This window comes from Colobus angolensis, unplaced genomic scaffold (genome assembly GCF_000951035.1).
Source record: "Colobus angolensis palliatus isolate OR3802 unplaced genomic scaffold, Cang.pa_1.0 Scaffold49, whole genome shotgun sequence".
Taxonomy (NCBI): Eukaryota; Metazoa; Chordata; class Mammalia; order Primates; family Cercopithecidae; genus Colobus; species Colobus angolensis.
Window position 1 is genome coordinate 11,235,441 of NW_012118376.1, and position 22,117 is coordinate 11,257,557.

General features: G+C 43.8%; 1 protein-coding gene across 4 annotated transcripts in view; it reads right to left on the reverse strand.

Annotated features, from left to right (window-relative positions):
• Window positions 1–1,856: 1,856 nt before the first annotated feature.
• Window positions 1,857–22,117, reverse strand: part of MAST4 (microtubule associated serine/threonine kinase family member 4) — a 357,848-nt gene continuing 337,587 nt past the window's right edge. For all 4 annotated transcript variants that reach the window (XM_011959348.1, XM_011959351.1, XM_011959350.1 and 1 more), the window contains 5 exons: window positions 20,497–20,726; window positions 19,779–19,901; window positions 10,818–10,954; window positions 8,625–8,806; window positions 1,857–8,275 (listed from right to left, as the gene is read on the reverse strand). In XM_011959348.1, coding sequence (XP_011814738.1) covers window positions 4,380–8,275; window positions 8,625–8,806; window positions 10,818–10,954; window positions 19,779–19,901; window positions 20,497–20,726 — 4,568 coding nt within the window. In that variant the 3' untranslated portion in view covers window positions 1,857–4,379. The remainder of the gene's footprint in view (window positions 8,276–8,624; window positions 8,807–10,817; window positions 10,955–19,778; window positions 19,902–20,496; window positions 20,727–22,117) is intronic.

Below are 22,117 nucleotides of genomic sequence, written 5' to 3' on the forward strand. Positions count from 1 at the left end.
AAAGGAATAACACAAAATGATTGCTTTGAGGAATAAAAGCATCCTGGCAGGAGGGAAATGAAATTTAGAGAACTGCCCTACCATAGATTTTCTTAATGCCTAGCCTAGAATGAAAGAAGTAAATTTCTGTAGTTACTATAGCTACACTTTTTCATGTTACATTTGCGTTGTGAACCAAAAATGCTAGATGAGAAATTGTCTACTGATTAATTAGAACTGATAAAGAAGCCCTATTACAGAGAACTATTAGCTTCCTTCACTTACCGTTTCCCACCAATCATCAAATTCATAATTTAGCACCATATGATTTTTCTACATGCAAAGAGGAAATAAGATAGCTTAGATTATTCACAGAGGGGCCTGAACCTGAACTCAATTACATGGCACCTGGTAATACTTAGAAAGGTCAAGAGCTTCAGAACCAGAAAAATTCAGATTCTAATCTGCAATTAGAAAACCAGTTAAGTGGCTGCTGAGGTCATCTGGAGAGAGACTATGATAGAGACCAAACTAAGGCTGCCAGTAGCACAATAGAGACGGGACATGGATTGCACGGAAGAGTATATTGTGAAATCAGTGAAACCCTTTTTTTTTTTTTTTTTTTAGATGTAAGGAAAGAAAAAAGAGTTTAGGTAGAAATCTAGGATCTGACTTGGAGAAAAGATGGGGAATACAGTGAGCTTTGAGAGAAGGGGCACAGAATAAGCACATTTTTGGACATTTTGAGTGTGAGGTGCCTGAGCCAAGTTGAAATGCTCAGAGACCAAGGATGAACCCAGGGAACACCAGTATTTAAAAGGACAAGAGGACAAGGAAGAAATTCTGTAAAGAGAGAAAAAGAACAGGTTGAAGACAACTAGGAGAGAAGGCCATCAGGGACCGGTTCTCAAGACGGTCTACTAAAGTGATGTCTTGACAAGATGGCTTTAGAGTCAGCTGTCACTGGTGACCTCTGCCACAGCAATGTTGATAGCATGGGGGACAGAGCCAGGTTTAAAAGGGGTGAAGACCCAAAAATACTAAGTGCAGACTCCTCTTGTAGGACGTCACCTGAGAAGGGACAGAGGGAAAAGGCCAGGTAAAGAAAGGGGTTTTCTCAAAGGATAGAGACGGGTGGGGAGGAAAATGAGAAAGCTGAGGCAGACTGTGGTAACAGATGGAGCAAGTTCATGAGAGAGTGACAGGAGGTGGTGGTGGGTGTCACAGAGAAAGGAGAATTAAGACCTTCTGAGTGTGGGTAGATGGCGAGTGTGGGTGTAGAAGTTGGTAAGTTCTGCAGGAAAGGAAGAAGGTTGGTAGAAAAAAATAGGAAGAAGTTAAAGGAGGACTTAATCTATTTATTATTTATTTATTCATTTATTTATTTATTAATTAATTAATTATTTATTTATTTAGAGATAGGGTCTCACTCTGTTGCCCAGGCTGGAGTGCAATGGCACAATTACAGCTTGTTCATTACAACCTTGAACTTCTGGGTTCAAGTAATCCTCCTACATCAGCATCCTGAGCAGCTGGGACAATAGGCGCATACCACCACACCCAGCTAATTTTTCAAGTTTTTGTAGAGACAGGGTCTATGTTGCCCAAGTTGGTCTCCAGCTCCTCAGCTGAAGCCATCTTCCTGCCTTAAGACTCCCAAGTAGCTAGGACTACAGGTGAGCACCGCTATGCCCAGTTAAAGGACTTAATGTTGAAGAATATTTGTGTACATTTAAAAAGAAAAGAAGGCAAACTGTTCCACTCAGCAAAAAGTAATCTGCAAAAGCCCATCCTTTCCATAACAGCAGAATAATAATCAGTAATCTTTTTTGGAGGTGGGAATGTATATATTAGAAAAAAACTTACGAGTCATTATCTTTCATGCTAAATTTTTATTTCAATGTTATGCAACTGCATAAGTATAAATACTTTGTTCAATATACAACAATTATGACATCCATAAGGAATTTCTTAGAGAAAATAAGACTGCAAACACTTTATTGCACAGATCCTAACAAACTTTTAAGCTGGTAAATCTACAGCTGGGAGTACTACCAAGGAGCACATCCTACAATCATACAGAGACCGACCAAATAGAAGACAGTGAGGAGAATTTCTACCAGCTGATGGGAGAGGTTTACAACAACAAACATGTAATACATGAATGCAACCTTAAGTACTCTTTACTCATTCATAATGAAAAACGTATTTGGCAAAATGATGATACGCTATACAAAATATACATAAAAATATCATTTGTAAACAAATAGCTAGTTGTGCTTTAAAGGAAACTGGACAGTTAAAAAGCAAAGGCTTGTAAACCATGAACTATCTCCCCGATAGACCTGTCCCGATGGCTGAGTGTAGGATTGGGTTATGACAACTGCCAAACACAGATACGTATTATAAACGTTGAGACCAGTTTTGAAATTCATTTAAACTCTTGAAAAGTACATATACATATTTTTTATAGCTTCACAATGTAGTGATGGGGAATGGCTAAAACCATATGGAAAAAAAAAAATTAGGGGCAAGGAGGAGGCTTTTTTCTTTTTTCTTTTGTTGTTTTTTTCCTTTTTCCCAGTGCCAATTCATTTTACAATGAAGGACAACCGAGCAGTCGGTTAAGTTATGCCTTTGTTTTCAGAGTGGAGTTTACAGCCTCACTAGAAGATTTACAATCCATAGGGCCGTAAGATGATGCTGTGCTTAGATGAACAATTTTATAGTCTGAAGATACTAAGACATCCCCAAGAGAGTTTGGGTGCTAGATTAGTTATTTATTGGTAATTTTTTTCTCTCGCAAAACTAAACAAAAAATTCTGCTATGGTTCCCAAGCATCTTATAAATACTTATCTGTATTTTCTCTTAGTGCCTTAGTACTTATATCAGCAAGTGCCATCTTACAATACAAAACAAGCCACCAAAGAAACTGCAACAACAAAAAAACAAAAATCAAAAACCTTCAGCACTAAAATGATTTGACAAATTCTACGTATTCCACGGTATACAAAATTTAAATAAGGCTTAGCAAAAGTAAAAAGGATGGTCACATTCAAGCACCAAATAGCTCCAGCCAGTCTCTTTGTTACAAAAATGCTGCTCTGTATTAAGACAGTATTTTTTGCATACAAATAAAGAGATCAGGTTATGAAATGTATGGAGCTACTAGATGCATCAGAAATGAATGTGAAACCCAGGAACTTGCTAAAAACAGCAAGCTTCATCTACAACGTAAGGCCCCAGCTATGTATTAAAATGTATCTGATGTCCTGATTATTCCTTAATCGATATGCTACGATGCCAAAATCTACCCCCAGTTCTTTTCCTCAAAAAAGCAAATTTAAAACCTCTTCCAATGCCTGATGCTTATTACTCGACTTAAGTACTAGAAGATTTGGGTGCAGCCAGTAATATTCCTTTTTATTCAAGAGCAGGGCTGGTGCAGGACTACTACTAAATGTGTGCTTCTTGGACTAGTCACTCACAGCATAAAGGCCTAAGTTTACGAGTTTGAAAAGAAGGAAAAGAAAGCAAACAGAAAGAAAGTTGATGTGTGTTTATAGTTCCCGCTCTACCTCAGGTGAAGGCCAGACATCCACATCCACAGACAGGAACAACTGGCCTTTTAGACAGTTAGACCAGGGATCCAGTGTCCATTGGGATGGCCATGTAATGAAAATGGCTAGCTCCACTTGTCCTGGCCATTCCTAATGGAGGAGGACTCCAAATGCAGTACTTAGAGTAGTTCTTGCTTTAGATCTGGAAATATAGGTAGCCAGATACAGTACTATCAGAAACTCTGGTTAAAATACACATAAAAACTCACAATCTACTGTGTTTAGGGCTTTCTTCCATCTTTACTTAGAACGTTTTAGCTTATAAAAATGGAACCTTGAAATAGTCTCTTAAACCACAGACCAAAACATGTAGGTGGATGTGTATATACACGGATATGGGTGTATCTCTGGTCACACACACCCAGTTTTGACCATTTTGCTTCATTACTACATTATGATAAATGGTAAATCAAAAATCTTATTTAAAAAAAGCTGTAGTAAACGACGCAATCAGCAGCCAGGTACAGACTCTACATCCCAAACCAAACACGGTGCTATCTATTTACAGAGAAAATCTTTTTCCTCAACAACCCTCAAAAGGTAATTTTTTGTTGTTGTTGCTTTCGTACAAACACTATCTGGTAACAGTTTTACCGGTTACAACTGGGAAGGCATCTGGAAGAAGGTCCTCTCTTTTGTCTTTCTCTCTCCCCTTTCTCAATGAGGCTCCGAGCTCTGCCTGGCGGACATTCCCACACAGTGCTGGTTTTGAAAGGTAGTCAAGACACAGTCGCCCGTTCAGGACGGGTCTCCACAGTCCTGCCCCGGGGCCTGCCCCGTTACAAGGCCTTTTTGTGAGGGCTGCTACGCAAACTCTCTTTCCCCCGCCTCTGCCGTACCACAAAGTCCTTCTCATTAGAAAGGGAGATGGGGCGGTCAGTGTTTGGGGCTGGGGACGGCTTGGTCACGTCTCTGCCCACGTTCTGTTTCCTCGTTGGGGGAGGCTGGGCTGGGGCAGGGTCCTTCCCTTTGGTTTCCCCTACGGTGGCAGTCACCGAGAGAGCCCTGTCTCGGTGGCTCGCTCCGCCCACGGTGTTTGGGTCGGGGTGGTGTGACTCCAGAGCCAGGGTGGAGACCCGGAAGGAGGGCAGGGAGTCACTCTTTGTCATGTGGGTTCGGCCCTCCCCCGCAGGCTGAGCCTTCCTATGGTCCCTGTTGCTGGGGGCTGGAGGCTCCAGCGCGCCCCCAGCAGCCTTAGCAGAAGTGGTGTCGCTGCTGGCTGTAGAGGCCTCTCTAACTCCGGTCCTGGTTTCAGGGAAACTGGAGGAGCAGCTCAGAGACTTTTCAGGGAGGGCCATGGATCGGAAAGAACTCTGCCCCGTGGCTGAGGGGGAGCGTTTCATGCCGCTGGGCTTGTCTGCCTCCGTCGGTGGCTTCTGGGGACCGGGCCCTTTCCCTCTGGCCTCAGGGAAGCCCTTCCCCACCCCCGCGGCTGGCCGCTCGGCGCCTTTCAACCGGGCCTCGCTTTGCGCAAAGGAAAGGTCGGCCTTGAGCTTATCGCCCTCTGCGGGAGCATAAAGTGCTTCGGTGCATTTCTTCCCTTCCGCCCTTCTGTCGGTGGTGGCGGCCGGCTGACTCAGGCTTTTGTCTGTCTGTCTGTTGTCTGTCTGTTTGCACAGGGTGGAGCAGTCTTTCACAGTGGATGGTTTGGGGTGCTTTGGAGACAGGGTTTGCTTTTCACCGACAGTGGACAGTTTCTGGTCCGCTGGCTCACTAGGCCCTGGGTGTCCCGACCTTGGCAAATGCACGGGCTTCTCCAGCACCTCGAGGGGCCGCCCACCACTGGTGGATTGTGGCTTGGTGTCTAGAGGACCCCTGTCAGTGTGCAGTGGGACAGAGGGCCCACTTTGTCCCTGGCCAATTCCATCACTGGCTTTGTTCTGGGAGCCTGGGGTGGCAGGAAACACATCCAGCCCACTCTTACTGTGGCCCTTCCCTTCTCTGCTACCGCCGCCGAGGGACTGAGTGGCAGGATCTTTGCCCTTTGTGGCCCCAACACTTGGCTTCTGAGAGGAGAGGGACCGGTCGGGGTGCTTAGACTTTGGAGGGCCCGGGTCAGGGCCAGGCCGGGGCTTGTGGCTGCTATTTTCACTGTGCGCAGCAACAGGCTTGGGAGGGTCCTGGGGGCTCGGGCTGGGCTCTGCAGTGCTGGGCTTGGCCCCCGGCTCTCTGCCAGAAGCGTGGCTTGGGGAACTGCAATGCTGCCTGGCAGCCGGGCTGGGCAGGTCTTTGGAGGTCAGAGGGATACTGCTGGGATGCCTTTGTAGAGGCTGCTCCTTCCTTTCAGGTTCCTTGGCACCATCTTTCTGCAAAGATGGGAAACTGGAGAGCTTTTCACTCTTCTCACTCTCAATTCCAGGTGGCTGCAGAGACTGCCTGGCAGGAAGGGCTTCGGGCTTGGGTTCCACGCCACGCCTCACCTTGCCCAGCTCCTTCTCACAGGGAATTCCAGCTGAGTGCAGAGAGTTGTCGTCTCTGGGCGGGGACCTCCCTTCATCTGGGCCATCTTTGTGGTTTGTTTTCCCACCCAGCACCCATGCTTTCTCCATGGCCTGGGTCTGTGTATAGAAATCTGGGTGGGTCCTGCCCAGAGAGAGGAGATTTTTGGAGTTGTCACTGGTTTTCACAGTTTCTGAAGAGCACAGTTCCATGGAGGGCTCTCTGCATATGTCAGTCCTCACAGCAGAGCGCTCGTTTCTGACTGTGGAAGGGCCTCTTTCAGATGATTCCCTCAGGCCTGGCTTCTCCCTTGAGGGGGAAGCTTCAGGTGGGAGCGGGCAGCGTGGCCTGGCCAGGTCAACGCTGTGGAGGTTCTGCCCCAGGCAGGTCAGAAGCTTGGGGTCGGTGGTGTGGTCTTGGCATCTGGGGGAGCTGCTCTCTCTCTGTTGGGGATTGCTTTCCATGACTGTTGCGGGGCTCCTGGCAGTAGGATGGGGACCTTTCCTGTCCCTCTTTAACTCTGGGTCAGGCAGGGAAACTGCTGGTGAATTCTGGAGACCCCGGCTGGGGGGCAGGAACCGAGGCTCCAGCGGGTAGGATTTATTCATCTTTAAGCTGGAAGGAGAAAGCTCTCTTGCACTGGTGGTATCACTCCTTTTCCCACTGCTATTGGGGAGAGCTGGTGGCACAGAGGGCCTCACGTCACCACTTGGGCTGGGGCTCTGTGCAGACTCCGGGGAAAGCAGCTCTGTCTTGGAGGCCTGAGGTCCGGACAGGAGAGCAATGTCCAGAGTGCCCTCAATCGGCTTCAGGCATGAGACAGACCTACCTTCCAGCTTATACTCGGAGGGGCTCTTCCTAACAGGGGACTCAGGAGCAACCAAGCCAGGCTTCTCCGTTCCACTGTCCACCCGGCCTGTTAAGGCCTTGAGGGGAACAAAGGAGACGGTGCTCATCTGAGCTGCATGGGTGCTGCCGACAAAAGCTCGGCTCTCAGAAGCTGGCGGGGGCTCCTGCTGCCCACCCATGGGTCGGACGGGGTTCCCTGGCAGGCATTCGTGGGTGCTAGCTGTCATCTTGGGCTTCAGCACAGGGCAGAGGTTGTCCTCTTTGTCCTCAAGTGACATTTTCTTTCGGAGGTAATCGATGTTGGCCAGCTTGCTGTCTAACTTCTCACATCGGAGAAGCTCCTTGGCCTGGGGGGCCTTCTCCGTGCCTTCCCCCTTCCCGGAGATGCCCCTGTCGAGGGAGCGGCAAAGACCATCCTGGAGGGTGCCAGGAGCAGGGGCCCGTCTGAAGTCCCCGCCACCCTGGCTGTGCTCCACAGGCACCGGGCCATCCAAGGTCGCACCCTCGCTGGCACGCACGCTAACCTGCTTGTGAAGAGCGTCCTTCAGCAGGCTGCCCAGGGGTGGCGCCTCCTGCATAGCCGCTTTGTTTTCAAAGAGACTTGACCTTTCCACAGCCTTCGGATAGATTTTCTTCTCTCTCTCTTCCAGCTTAAACAGAGCAAGGTTTTCCAAATCACTCCCGGGTCCATGTGATTTCTGGTGGGATTCCTGTTTCTCTGGGAAGCCATCTGGCTTCTTCACCACCACCTTGGCCTTAAGCTTGTCGCGGTCCAGGTCATCCACAGACTCCTGGCGGCCCAGCTTCCGGGAGACCGGGCGTTTCAGGCAGCCTTGCTCCACGGGCCGGGCGCGGCTGAGCGGTGGCGCGTCGCACACGTTCTCATCCACGCTCTGCAGCTGCGCCTCCCGCTGGGACTGCTCCCGCTGTACCTCCTCTTGGGTCACCTCCAGGCTGTGCTTGCGGGCGCACAGGTGCTTCTTGTCACTGCCGTAAGAGGGCGACAGCTTCTCCTCGGACTGCACGCGCTTGAGCAGCGGGGACCTGGGCGGCTCCGCACTCTTGGGCCTCACGATGTGTCGGACGATGGTGGGCGGGGAGTGCATCTTGCTGGGAAAGGCTTGCGCGATCTTGGAACTGCCCAGTGAGTGTCCCAGAAGAGGGGATGGTGACCGCTGTGGGGAGGTGGGTTGCGGGGTCGGAGAGGGCGTCCGGGCCAGCGGGGACAGTGGGATGTTGCCGGCCGACTTTCGCCTTCCGGACCGGTACCGCTGCCCGCCGAGTTTGGGTGCCAGACCGTGGAGAGTGCTGGGCCGGATGTGCCCGGACCCTGCCGGAGAATTAGGGGCACTAGAACTAGGGGAGCTGCTCTGGGAGGAGTTAGTACCTGTGGGTGGAAAACAGAAGGCTGTGAGCATCCATGGTCATTTTCCCCTTTTTTCCACGGTTGTAGCCCAGACTATATTAGGTAAGGCCAGGTAAGGTCAGCAAATTGTCTCAGCATTTAACTAGTGGAATAAATACTTCTCAGATAAACCTCTCCACACCAAGGTTTAGTCCCCAACTTCTTATTTGATTGGTCAGAATAGCCACATCTTATGACCTTTCTATAAATCTGCCTTTATAATTTATACCTTCAACCTGCTTTCTTTAGCTGGAACAAGCTTCATGTTTTTTGGGACCTCACATGACTTTACCTCCTTCCCTCTGCTGTTTAGACTAGGAGACTCACTCACCAGATGGGAAGTCAGGGGTGGAGCGGTAGCTTGGTGTTGGAGACCGGGGAGACAAGCTATGAGTAGGGGAACCTGGGAGGCTCTCGCCGGACGACAGGGATCTGTTCAAGCAGGAGAAACTTCGGCTGGTGTGGAGTAAAGGAGAAGGCTGCTTGGCTAGCTTTTTGAAAAGAGATCTCCTCCTAGAGCAAAAACAGGAAAAAATTGTTCAGAGTCTTCTTTTAGAACTACTCCTGCCTCCCCAAAATACCAGTGTGCTTAGTTCAATAACTCCTTGTGAGGGACAGGCATACAACAGTAGATCCTGTTAAAGAGTGGAACACCACTTTCCTATTAGAAACTTTCTTACAGCATGTAAAGGAAGAACATTTGATAGTAGACAGTGGAGGCTCTCTCAATTCCAAACACTTAAGAAGAGTTGGGAAAATAGGAAAAATATAAAATGTATTTAAAATACATTCATTTACTTGTTAGGTTTATGAGGAGGATGTTCTTTGCTTGAAAGCTTCTGAGTACCTACCCCTAAATATGTGGACACAATTTAACTAAGAGATAATACAAAGTAAACCTCTGAGAGCAAAACCATTTTACTGGAAATCAAATTATTTAATGGTGATAGGCTAGGCAGAGGCCAATGAAGGGTTATTTGCTGTGCTTCTTCCATTGTGGGCTCTTGAATATTCCTAACAACAATGCAGGCTGTACAATGACATAGAAAAACCGAGAAAGGTGAAGCTGAAGTGTATCGTATCAGCAGGGCAGCAGACACTGTACTGCAGCAGAAGCAAATGTGGATTTGGTACTCAACGAGCACATCTTAAGGCAAAAAGCACAGCTTCTGACAGCTTAGCAGGGCGTCGGGCTGTGCAGAGTTCTTTCACCATATAAGCCTATATATGGTAAGATATAACCCACTCCACGTGAACTTAAAGCAGAAAGTTTCTGGTTGCCAGCCCTTGAAACAATTTGTTCCAAATGATTTAAAGCACAGCCAAAATGTAAAGCATAATAATAAAGAGAAGAACTGGTGTGTGTGTAATTTTAATCAAAGTAATAAATGTACTTGGGTGAAAAAGTCAAATAGTTCTACAAAAGTACAAGGAAAAACAGCAACTCCTCTACTGAAGTTTTTCTCTACTCCCCAAAGAAGTTGCTTTGTATTCTTTTACCTGTTTTTTTCTCCCATTTGTCTACATATTGCTAAATGTTTGTACACTGCTATTTTTTAGTTTTTCAGTTTTAGAAATTATCTGTTGATTTCCTACTATGAAAGATGATAATTAAGCTCTTACACAACACCCTTCCACCTTGCAACCAAATATATTTCTCCTTTTCTATTCTTCCCAATATAGTGAAAGCAAAATTTTTGGTTAGAAAAATGGCCAGTATTGCATTTTATATTATAAATATTGTTCACAGCTGGGCCATATGAAACATAATTCTGTTCCTTTCTTGTATAACTTTATTGTTTACCCCCAGAGTTAATACATGGTTTTTCGTTTGCTTGTTTTTCTACATTTCTATTATCAAAAATCCTTTTAATATGATGTGACTCATCAGGTCCAACTGGGTAAAGAAGAAATGCTATGGCATTGCAAAGGAGGCACATCCAGAAAGCTGCCTAGCAAGAAACAGCCCTGCCAGAAACACATACATCTTACTAGTGTCTGCAAGCAGCACAAAAAGATACTGATCGGTGCTTCCCAGGCTACAGAAGTATATAAACTAGTTCGTTTTTCAGTGAGTAAAACAAAGCCCTTTTATTTCTAGGCTTATTTGGAATCTTTAAAGATACGGTTATTTTAGAATATCTGGCATTTTAAAAATAGCAACAGTTTGTTTTTTGATAACGTAAAGGACACTTTAAATGTAGATTTCATGTTAAAAACCGCCTGAAGATCCAGTTCCTCAATCTAACTCAACTGAAATCAAGTGAAGAGGCTTAAAAAACAGCAAAGGGCTTTTCCTGACATTCACACATGATAAAAAACAATCTGAATCCTTCTACAATGTAAATATCTAAGTCCTTTTACCATGGAAATTAATGCTATTATGAATACATATATGTGAACCATAACATAAAATTTCTCACAGAAAAATAGATCTTCTTCATATGTAAGCATTTACTTAAGGGGTTACTTTTCCCCAACATAGGTATACACCAAACTTAAAAAGAATACTGATTTTACTAACCTTTCGAGACTTTCTTTCTTCTTGGATTTCTTGCTCCGCCTCACCATCCGGCTCTTATAGCTGTTTCTCCTGGCTGGTCCAGTTTTGATGGATGTGTTTTCAAATGGGGTAGTAGTGATTGACACCTTATTCCCACTCTATAGAAAAGATGAGGTGGTATTAAAGGGAAATGCTGTGATGAAGCAAGATCAGAACAGAGATGAGAGATTCGTAGACAAATACAAATAGAAAGGAGCATACATATAAAAGGCCTTCTGTTTCTATATAGCCCTTCAATCAAAGAAGTCCTGCCAGAATACAAACTGGGTGGAAGGCAAAATATGAAGGTTCTTTAAGAGGGTGAGCTCTGGGGTCCACAGATCTGAGTTCAAATCCAAGCTCTGGGCCCTTAGCAGGCTGCTACCCTCCCTACACCTCAACTTCCTGTACCAATTAACAGTATAATCCTACCTATCTCCTGGGGCTCATTTGAGGACCACATGAGAGCAAGTCTGTAAAGCCTTTCGCACCCAGTGCAACACCAGGAAAGAACACTATAAACAGGATAACTAATTCTTCCACAAGTGTTAAGTAGTAATGTGCCCAGTGGCTGTCTGCTCTTGGTTGATTTTTCTTTTTTCTCCTTTTTGTGTTTTTCCTTTGGCCTAAAAATTGTAGAGTAACAAAACCGAATGAGACTTTTAATTTGAATTATTTTAAAAGGCTCCTTTTCTATCACCATAAAACCTGTCACTTTGCAGAACTGAAAGATTTATGCCAGCCAGTGGGAAACATCTCTTTAACCAGGTCATACAGGGTAAGGTAATTTCTGGTGAGTTTCGGTGTCCTTTCTCTCAATCCTGGGAAGGAGCTTGCTGGGCAGCCTCTAGGGAAACTGAGCATAGAGTCAGCAGTCAGGCCGAGGGGGGGCCCAGGGCAGGTGAGTAGTCCCTGGCACTAATTACCCTTCTTGAATTTCATAATAACCAGGGGGTAAACCTGTCTTTTCAAGGTCACAGATGGCCCCGATTACCATGAAAGTACAAGAGGTACAAGGAAAAGGATCTTTCTAAAGGCCCATGCATGGAAGATACCTAGAGCTCAGCTCAACGTGGTACCAAGTGAAGGGGAGTTAGGGGCAGTTAGGTATGGTGGCAGCAGAGGACGGAAAAGACAGGGAATGACTGTCTTAAAGATAGCATCTACTTTCCCCTTTGATTTGGGAAGTAATCCATGCTACAGTAAGAAGACAATAGGGAAGTACAAAAAAAAATTGAGAAGCTTACCACCCAACCACTAGTCATATTTCAGTATATTTCCTGCTTGTCTTTTCTCACGCATGTGTAAATAGGCACATATGTACACATGCTTTATAACTAATTTAAATCTCAGTTTATTTACAGCTTTATGTTGCTTTTTTGTGTATTATATAATTTGGAAAAAATTTCCTTTTATCATTAAATAACCTTTAAAAACACGATTTTTACTGGCTGTGCAATATATCCTATCAGATGGGTGAATCAAAATTATGTAATATTTCCTTACTGCTATTGTTCTTTTTTTGGTTTTGTTTTTTCAGACACAGTTTCGCTCTTGTTGCCCAGGCTGGAGTGCAATGGCAGGATCTCAGCTCACTGCAACCTCTGCCTCCCAGGTTCAAGCAATTCTCCCAGGGTAGCTGGGATTACAGGCATGTGCCACCAGGCCTGGCTAATTTTTTATTTTTAGTAAAGACGGGATTTCTCCATGTTGGTCAGGTTGGTCTTAAACTCCTGACCTCAGGCAATCTGCCTGCCTTGGCCTCCCAAAGTGCTGGGATTACAGGCATGAGCTACCATGCCCAGCCGATGATTTTTTATGTTTAAATTCTTATACGGTTTGATGTTGTCCCTTATTTAGTTTGGTTATTTGTATTTCTTTAAGAAATGATTTATTCAGTCTTACATCCAGTTTAATATTGGAAGGTCTTAGTATTTTATTATTTGTTTTAGAGTTCTTTAATTTTTTTTAATTAAAAAATTTTTTTGAGATGGGATCTTGCTCTGTTGCCCAGATTGGAGTGCAGTGGTGTGATCACAGCTCACCACAGCCTCGAACTCCTGGGCTCAAGTAATCCTCCTGCCTCACCCTCTGAGTAGCTGGGATTATAGGAGCGCACAACCACGGCTGACTTAGAATTCTGTGTATGTTTAAGACAATATACTTTCACACTTAACGTCATATTTGCAGAAAATATTTTAGGGAAAGAGGGCTTTAACTTCAATAAGAGAAAACAGTTTATTTTGTTTTCTATTGCAAAATAATAAACATTCTTTATGCAAGCCCCAAAACATTAAAAATAAACCTTTATCTGATAGTAGAGATTGCATTTTATTTGTTCTTTAATGAGAAAAATCATTTTGTAAGTATGTAGGGTCTACCATTGAAGGTTTTTTGGAGTGGGGTCTTCTCTTCACAAATTGAGGCCATGCTGAAATTTTAGTATTTCCTATGGTGAAGGAAGGGCAATAAGCATGGCAAGCTCCTGTGTCACTGATGTTCCTTCAGTCCTTTTTCATATGCAGAGAGTGGACGTGCAGAACCACAGTGATCACTGGGGCTATTCTATCATGTGTGCCACTGGAGCTGGAATCCAGTTCTGCTCTTGTCTAATACAATTCAGGATTGACTTCTGTATCTCTAGCCATAAGAGACTAACAATGCTACCTGGCATTTTAAAAGCATATATTTATTTTTAAACCATTTTCATATATATTCTCTAAATGTATTTTCATAAACAAGTCATAAGGGTTGTTTTACCCTCATGGCCTGGAAGAGTTTGTCATCCTTCCTTTGCAGATGAAGAAAACGGGTTCTGAGACAACGAGGTTCTTGTTTCCCAAGGTCACTGAGAGTCCAGTGGAAGAGCCCACGCTGGCTCTCTTGCTGCTCACCCCCAATGCTCCTCCTACCAAACCCCGCTCCCTGTAGGAAGGGAATGTCCCCCAGTCCTCTCCACCTCTCCTGAGCCTGGCACAGTGCGTAGCTGGTACTTAATGAGTGGTGGTGAGGGAAACAGGCACTTGATTGACATGTGACATGGTCAAAGTATAAGACTGTCAAGATAAAATGAAGGAGCCATAAACATATAAAATTGTATGAGACACATATAAATCCTCAACATACTTATCATCAGAAAATAGTGAAGACCAGGGCTTGCTAAATGACAGCACATCACTAGACTCAGGACAAATGCTCCTACCATTATAAAGACCAAGCCCGGTTCTGTTTCTTGTCTCCACACATGGCTGTTCCAGAGGAAAATTAATTTAACTTACAGGCATATGTCAAAGACAACTTCTCTAAGGGGAAATACAGACACAAAGGATGCAGAGTACAATAATTAGGTTGGAAGTATTAATGGTTACAAAAATGGTAAGTGATTGGAAAAGTGGTAGGCGAGATTTGTGAAGCCTGCCACCTGGTGGATCCAGTCAGCTACAGCGAGTGCTACCTGAACTGCTCAAGGTGGCTTACTAGGTCGCTTTACCCACAATCAACTTTTCCTGATTAATGACTGACCTCATATAGGAGAATTTCTGTAGCACTTGTTGAAAAAAATAACAAAAATGCAGCTGGCAGACTGTTGAATGTTCAATTAATTCACTTTTACTTTAAACTATTTTCATGACTGGTGCACAGTGTGAAGAAAATTATTTCAAGTTGCTGGAATTGAATATAATAGCAGAAGTCAGGCTGTCCAATTTCTTCTCTCGGTCTGGCTCTAAGTTAACTTATCAGTTTGGCCCTGGGTAACTCACCGAACGACTGCTTTTGCATTTCCTTCTCTGGGAAGTACAGATGGGGGATGGGCCCCCTGCATCCCTGCATCCTCAACCCCTTCACTACCCAATCTTGGCCATCTTGCACACTGTATCCTCACATTAACCCAGCCTTCAGCCTGATGGTTCACTTGTATACCTCATAAATCTCGATACCTCCTGTCCTCGTGTTTACACACCTCATTATTTGGCCTAGACTATTGTGCACCCCTGACTATATACTGAATCACCACTCATTCATCAAAGCCTTGCATGGATAACCCTCAATTCTTTGACACCATTCCTGTCCACCCTGGAGAAAAGCCATCCCTCTTTTGGAACTTCTGCCATGTTCATAGTCTGTTACTTAAGTTGAACATTTTGATTTTAACCTGGCATTGCCACTGTTTCCCCCTGTGAACATTAGACTCTAAGTTACTGGCAACTGGAGACTTCACGTGTAGAGCAGTGTGCTTGTGGTAGAAAGTGCAGGCTCCGGAGCTATACCGCCTGGGTGCAAATCACGTTATGCTCCTTTCCAGCAGATAAGCTTAGGCTGCTTTGTTATCTTCTTCTGCTTTTGTTTTTTTTCATTTGTGAAATGGGAACATTTATATTTACAGCACCTACCTCAGAGGGTAACTGTTTGGATTACATGCATTTATTCCTGTAAAACCGCAGACAAGAGTGTGGCAGGCATCAAGCGCTCTTGCCCCATTAACTATTATCCTTATGTGTCTTTTTTTTTTTTTTTCCCTGGAGACAGAATCTCACTCTGTCACCCAGGCTGGAGTGCAGTGGTGCTATCTCGGCTCACTGTAACCTCTTCCTCCCAGGTTCAAGCAATTTTCTGTCTCACTGGGATTACAGGAGCCTACCACCATGCCCAGCTAAGTTTTGTATTTTTAGTAGAGACAGGGTTTCACCATCTTGGCCAGGCTGGTCTTGAACTCCTGACCTCGTGATCTACCCACCTCAGCCTCCCAAAGTGCTGGGATTACAGGCATGAGCCACTGTGCCCAGCCCTTATGTGTCATTTTTGTGTGGCCCTTGCCGTATTTTGCACAAGGCTCTGTGCATATGAGGGGCTTGACAGATATGGGAGGATGGTAATCAAGCTATTTGATGGCCCCCATTTTAGTACACAGAAGCTCCCCAGTGTCCATGGAAAGGAAATTTCTGAAGTAGAGGCTGGTAAAGTTTTACGGCTTCTATGCATTGGGGATTTAAACTAATGCTATACTTAAAAAGCAGCTTGGTTGAGAAGAAAGTTTCTTGGATCACAGAAGTTAAGCCTGGCTAATTGGAACAGGTAATAGGACTGGGCCAAGTATCATCTCCACCTGTAACACCAGTGGGTGAAGAATGACCTCGGTCTACTTATAAAGTTGTTTTTAGAAAGACTGATGCTGTCTACAAGCTTTCCTCATGGCAGGAAAGCTTTGAGGTAAAGCTGAAGGAGGACACTGTCAGGGAGTCACATAGCCAGTGGGGAGCTGAACTGGATAACCATGACATTTTATAATTCCATGGATCGAGGATGCTGAGTGACTTTAGACAAGTTTGTCTATGCATGGAAGATACTGCTCCCATAGCAGGTTCACTTTGAAGTTGTGAAGGTAAACAAGACCAAATGTGATTCTATGAAACATGGAAAATGCTTACTATATTCATAATCCAAAAGACAAACACTGTACAGGTAGTCATGCAGTTCTAAACACACACCTACAGCCCTCTGTCAGGACTTCTCCCCCTTTCTCTGAGAGTGCCATGACATTCTGTAAAGTCCTTTGCAAGTATAAAACACTGTGCAAACAGCATTCGAGAGTACCATAATACAGCCAACTTCCCTGCTGTTAAACCAATGATGGCACATAGGAGCCCACCACTGACACTAGTCACTTAATACTCTGATTTCAAGAGTCACTGGTTAAATTTGGAAGGAAGCTGCATGATTACACAGTTCACTGGGAAGATAATTAAATCCCTTGTATTCTCTTGGTTTCATGACATTGCTTACTCCTCTTGAGTGCTTCCTTTATGAACACAGGCAGGATGCTCTTTGGATTTGTGACAGAGTACACCATGGCCTCAGAGGGTGCCAATGGCTCTCCACTCCACTGTGTTTAAGCAGTTTCAGTGGCACACGTTGACTGCATCCAGAAATGAAGGCTTTGGGTTGTGCAAGGTGCTCCATAATCAGACGAGGGCAAGATAATAGAAATGGGATCATCTGAGTCTGCTAAGAGACCTTGCCAGAGTCCTCTAGGGGAAATACACATTCAAATTTCATAGAAGCAGGAAGATAAGTTTTAAAATACAAAATTCTATTAAAATACTTTACAAAGTAAATCATGAAAGTGATCAATTATGTCTCAGCAAAATAAGCCAATGTATATTTCTCAATATATATATTTCAGTATATTATTTATTATTCTGATGTTGTGAATAGACATATGATACTATCTAAAGACACGCTGTCGCAGGAGCTGTTCTGCATAAAATACAATGCTGCTATAAAGAATGTAGAAGAGAAAACACATATTACCATTTGAAATCCCTTTAGCTATTTTTAAATCACTGATAAGAAGATTTGGAAAACGTGTGTAGTGGGATGAGTGACACTGAGCGAAGCTCCTCCACAGAACACAGACTTACTCTCTAATACAAAGGGTCAAAGTGAGCGCCTAGAAAAGTTCAGGCAGCGCTTTAAAGAGTAAGCACCTTAGTCTGCCTATCTTTGCAATTCTTACAAACTGAAAACAAAGGATAAAAAAACCAAACAATTCCCTGGGTTCTTGTCCACAACGGGTGGTTCTGAGCTGAAAGGGACCACCATGGACCACAGGATTCAGGATTGTGAGAGAAGCAGCTGCTGAAACTCATGAACTTTGTGTCTCATCTTGACTTCTGTCTTGAGGAGTCTAAGGTCACTGCAGGTGAGTTTCACAGTCCAGGGATCTCAGTCAGCAATCCTGCTCTGCCTCCCATTTCTTGGACGCTCACTCTGAAATCATTGTTCCATCCGAGTTGGACAAAAAATATTATCAGAGACAGATGCTCATCGAAAAACCTCAGGCCTTATCCACATAGGTGCCAGAAGTAGCATTTGTTTCTAAGCAGTGGCCATATGTGCCAAAAGTGTAGGCTAACCCCAGTCATCTTAAGGCTTTTTTTTTTTTTTTTTTTTTTTTGAGACGGAGTCTTGCTCTGCCGCCCAGGCTGGAGTGCAGTGGCCAGCTCTCAGCTCACTGCAAGCTCCGCCTCCCGGGTTCACGCCATTCTCCTGTCTCAGCCTACCGAATAGCTGGGACTACAGGCGCCCGCCTCGTCGCCCGGCTAGTTTTTTGTATTTTTTTTTTAGTAGAGACGGGGTTTCACCATATTAGCCAGGATGGTCTCGATCTCCTGACCTCGTGATCCGCCCGTCTCGGCCTCCCAAAGTGCTGGGATTACAGGCTTGAGCCACCGCGCCCGGCCTTAAGGCTTTTGCTACCAAACTGAAGGACATGTACAGCAAAATATGAATCAGGAAACAATAAAAGTGGCCACAGGGAACTTAGCTCCTTTTATAGTAACTTTTGGACAGCAAGGAAAGGAAAACTTCATGGTTTACCTTAATCCCACAAAATTATTGAGCCCCCAACCCCTGTGGGGTCTGAGCCCAAGACCAAAGTCTCATTAATACTGTGAACTAATCAATGGCAATAATGTTCCTATCTACTACTCTACACTGGACCTTTGGATATACACAATATTTACTCTTCCTGGAACCTAGGCCAGACTCTGAATTGTTGGAAGAATACACTTACGTGGGCTGGGGAAATGGCAGAGAAGAGAGGAGAAAAGTCATTTCACTGCACGTTTGAAAGATGTGCACACCCACTTCTCTACAGTGCCTTCCAAATTCCAGTTCAATGTCACTTCCCTGTGAGGCCTCTCCCCACTTATAGAATGTTCTCTCCAAAAGTATGACATTCCTCTCTCTCCTATAGCCTTAATTAAATTGTGTTTTGTTTTGTTGTTGTTGTCGTTTTTGCTTACTTACATCTCCCATACTTCTCAAGGGCAGAGACCACACCTCAGTCCCCATGTAACCAATGTCTACAACAACACCTGCTTCAGAGCAAGTGTGCTAGAAACAGTCTGAATGAACATTATATTTAAATGATGTGCAAGTGTTTATGTTTATATGTATTTATGCTTTGTCTCCGTAAATAGCCTGTAGGTTCTTTGCAGCTATGGCTCACATTTCTCTGGCTCATTGCCCCTTCCAGAGTCCAAAGCACAGTGCTTAAGAAACAAGAGGTTGTCCATAAATCTGTTGATCTGTAAAATAATTCTCTAAGTAGGGACTCCATTTCTCATCATAGACTAATTAGCCTTCATTTTCTGTGAAAATTTTAACTCAAACCCATATATTCATCTTTATTTGTTTTAACCAGATCCATATTTTGAACCATAACTTTATATTCTAGAGTCAGCAAGTAGCAAATCAAATAACTAAACAGAACAGTCTGACAGGATCAGTGTGTGTCCTTTCTCTCTCTCCATTTACAGTCATGCTTCCTGTGACCTTCTTACTCCATAGGCTCTATTCAGGTTACATTTTAAATATAAATTGATCCCTATTTAAGTTAATTTGTATGGAGGGGAGGGAGGTCTAATAATTGCTAGAACCTCTTCTTTCAGAACTACCACTTATTTTTTATAATTTATAGTACATGTGTATATATTTACAATTTTGTTTTTCAAAGGAACTCTAATTCTCAGACTAAACCTTCAGATCAAACCTCACAGTTTAATACAATTTTGTCTTCTCATATACTAGAATGAAACCTGTTAGAAGTTCCTGAAGAAAGTCACCTTTAGGACAGGTGACTCCCAAAGAGATGTCACTGTGTAAGGTATATAAACAAAGAGAATTCTTACTACTTACAATTTAGAATGAGAAGCAAAATTAAATTAGGGAATGAGTATGCAGAAATAAAGACATCATTTCATTACATAAAACCAGAGCGTTCATAATATCTTTGTCTTTAAACTTGAGACTACTGAATACTTTCTCAGTAATCAGACATGGGTGTGCCACAGGGTAATTCATCTCCTGGTACTAGCCCCTTTGAGGCTGTACCATCATGCTGTCTCATCAGCGTGGTCCTGACATAAAAAAATACAATACCTTTAGTAGGAGCTCTATAACTTCTGTGTGGACGAGTCCATGCACCGGTTCTCCATTGATGTGTGTGATAAGGTCTCCAGCCTTCAGTCCTGCCTGGCACGCTGGACTTCCTTCTTCTACGTTCTAAAGTCAAAGAAGAGAGGATATTTGTAGGCAAACAAATGACAACCCTAACACCTACTGTGTCTTCTGGAAGAATAATGAGCTAATTAGCAAATGTCCTAAGCTTCTAATAGAAAATCTAACAGGTATGGTTACTATTCCTGTTCTATCGTTATTCTAAAATAGGAAACTTTCTATGGTACTCAGAAATTTTCAGGTGATTCAGACTGAAAGTACCAGAGTCACAAAGAAAAAATAAAAATGAATGACCAAAACATTTCAGGTGATTTGAGAAGGTAATTTTTAAAAAGAAGGTTAGGGAAAAAAAGAAAAAATAAAAGAAAGATGGAAATAGGATTGCCTTTGACTATGTCTACCAGCTTGGTATGTAAGAAAGAACAATCAAATATGAAAACTGGACAGAATTATGAGATACTCATTTTTGCTAAATTCAATTCCACCGTATACATTCAGGGATGGAGTTCTAAAAGGAAAATGAAACAGGTCCCAAGTGCAAACTTAAAAGTAAATACATTTGCTATTTGTCAGCTAACCTATCCACTCTCCAGCTTGCCTAGAAATGAAAAATCCCAAGTGTGAGACATGCAGGTTTTACCCAGACGATATGGTGCACTGTATAGATGTCACTGTCTCCCACATACACCCGGATGGCTCGGATGGTAAAGCCGTAGTTCTTCCCTGAACTGTGGATCACAATCGGCTGATGTGGACTGGCAGAAGCTGCTGAGGAATCTCGGCTGGGAGAGGAATCTCGTGAAGAGGAAGGGTCCGAGGACAGGGAATGGGGAGACATTGGACTTCCCAGAGGGGAAACAGCAAACATATCTGTAACAAAGAAGCCAGTCATCAAAGCCCATGTGGCTCACACAAGCATGCATGCAGGCAACCCTCACCCCATGAGCCCTGCCAGGACTGGGGGCACAGTCACAACACAAATCCATTTGTTTCCAATAGCCAAATGAAGACAAAATAATATAAAAATGTTTCTATCAGTAACGAGGATGAATTCCAAAACTGTCAAACTTCAAGAGTGTTGCTATTTTAACTAATTTTTCAGTTAGGAAAGAGAAAGAAATTTCAATAGTCTCATGTTATAATTTTTTAGTTTCTATGCTTATTAAAACAAAGATTACCTTCTGGCTGTGACATTTTAATGTTTTATTTTAAGTAGAGAAATAAATCATAGATGCATGTATTTCAAGTGTGTCTTCAAGTGGAGAAGACTGTATGTATTATATTAACAGATACTGGATTCCAAATTCTTCACTAAACAATTTTAACATGGTCCTTTTCAACACACATGGCCAGGAAAGCAGTTTATCAATTTACCGGCTGATTTCTACAATGCTATTGAATGAATACTGATTAAAGAATTTTAACTGGCCGGGTGTAGTGGCTCACACCTGTAATCCCAGCACTTCTGAGAGGCCAAGGTGGGCTGGTGGCTTCAGCCTAGGAGTTCAAGACCAGTCAGGTGATATGGCTAAACCCTGTCTCTACAAACAATACAAAAAAGTTAGCCAGGAAAGGTGGCATGTGCCTATAGTCCCAGCTACCTGGGAGACTGAGGTGAGAGGATCACCTGAGTCTGGGAGGTTGAGGCTGCAGTGAGCCGTGATTGTGCCACAGCACTTCAGCCTAGGTGACAGAGCAAGACCCTGTCTCAAAAAAAAAAAAAAGGAAAGAAATTTTAATCAGGAAAACAATGAAATGGTGACTTCTCTATTACTGTGGTGACAACTGATTCTCTTCACATATTACTTGCAATTCTAATAAGGTCTCTGAGAGGATAATGCAGGTGAGATAGAGAAACCTGAGGAGAATCTCAGTACATATTCCAGAACACCAAATCTACTGCTTTCTTTGTTTTAGAAGCAACTGCTATGCTCTGAATGTTTGTGTCCCCCTAAAATTCCTATGTTGAAACCTAACCCCCAAAGTAATGGTTTTAAGAGGTGGGACCTCTGGGAGGTGATTAGGTCATGAGGGCTCTGCCCCTCATAACTGAATTAGTGCCCTTATACAACAGACTGGAGAGAGTTCGTTCTTTCCTTCTGCCATGTGAGGACACAGAGAAGGTGCTGTCCATGAGGAACAAGCCCTTGTCAGATGCTGAAACTGTCGGCACTTTGATCTTGGACTTTCCAGGCTCCAGAACTGCGATCAACAAATTCTGTTGTTACCTTGCCCAGTCTAAAGTATTTTGTTATAGCAGC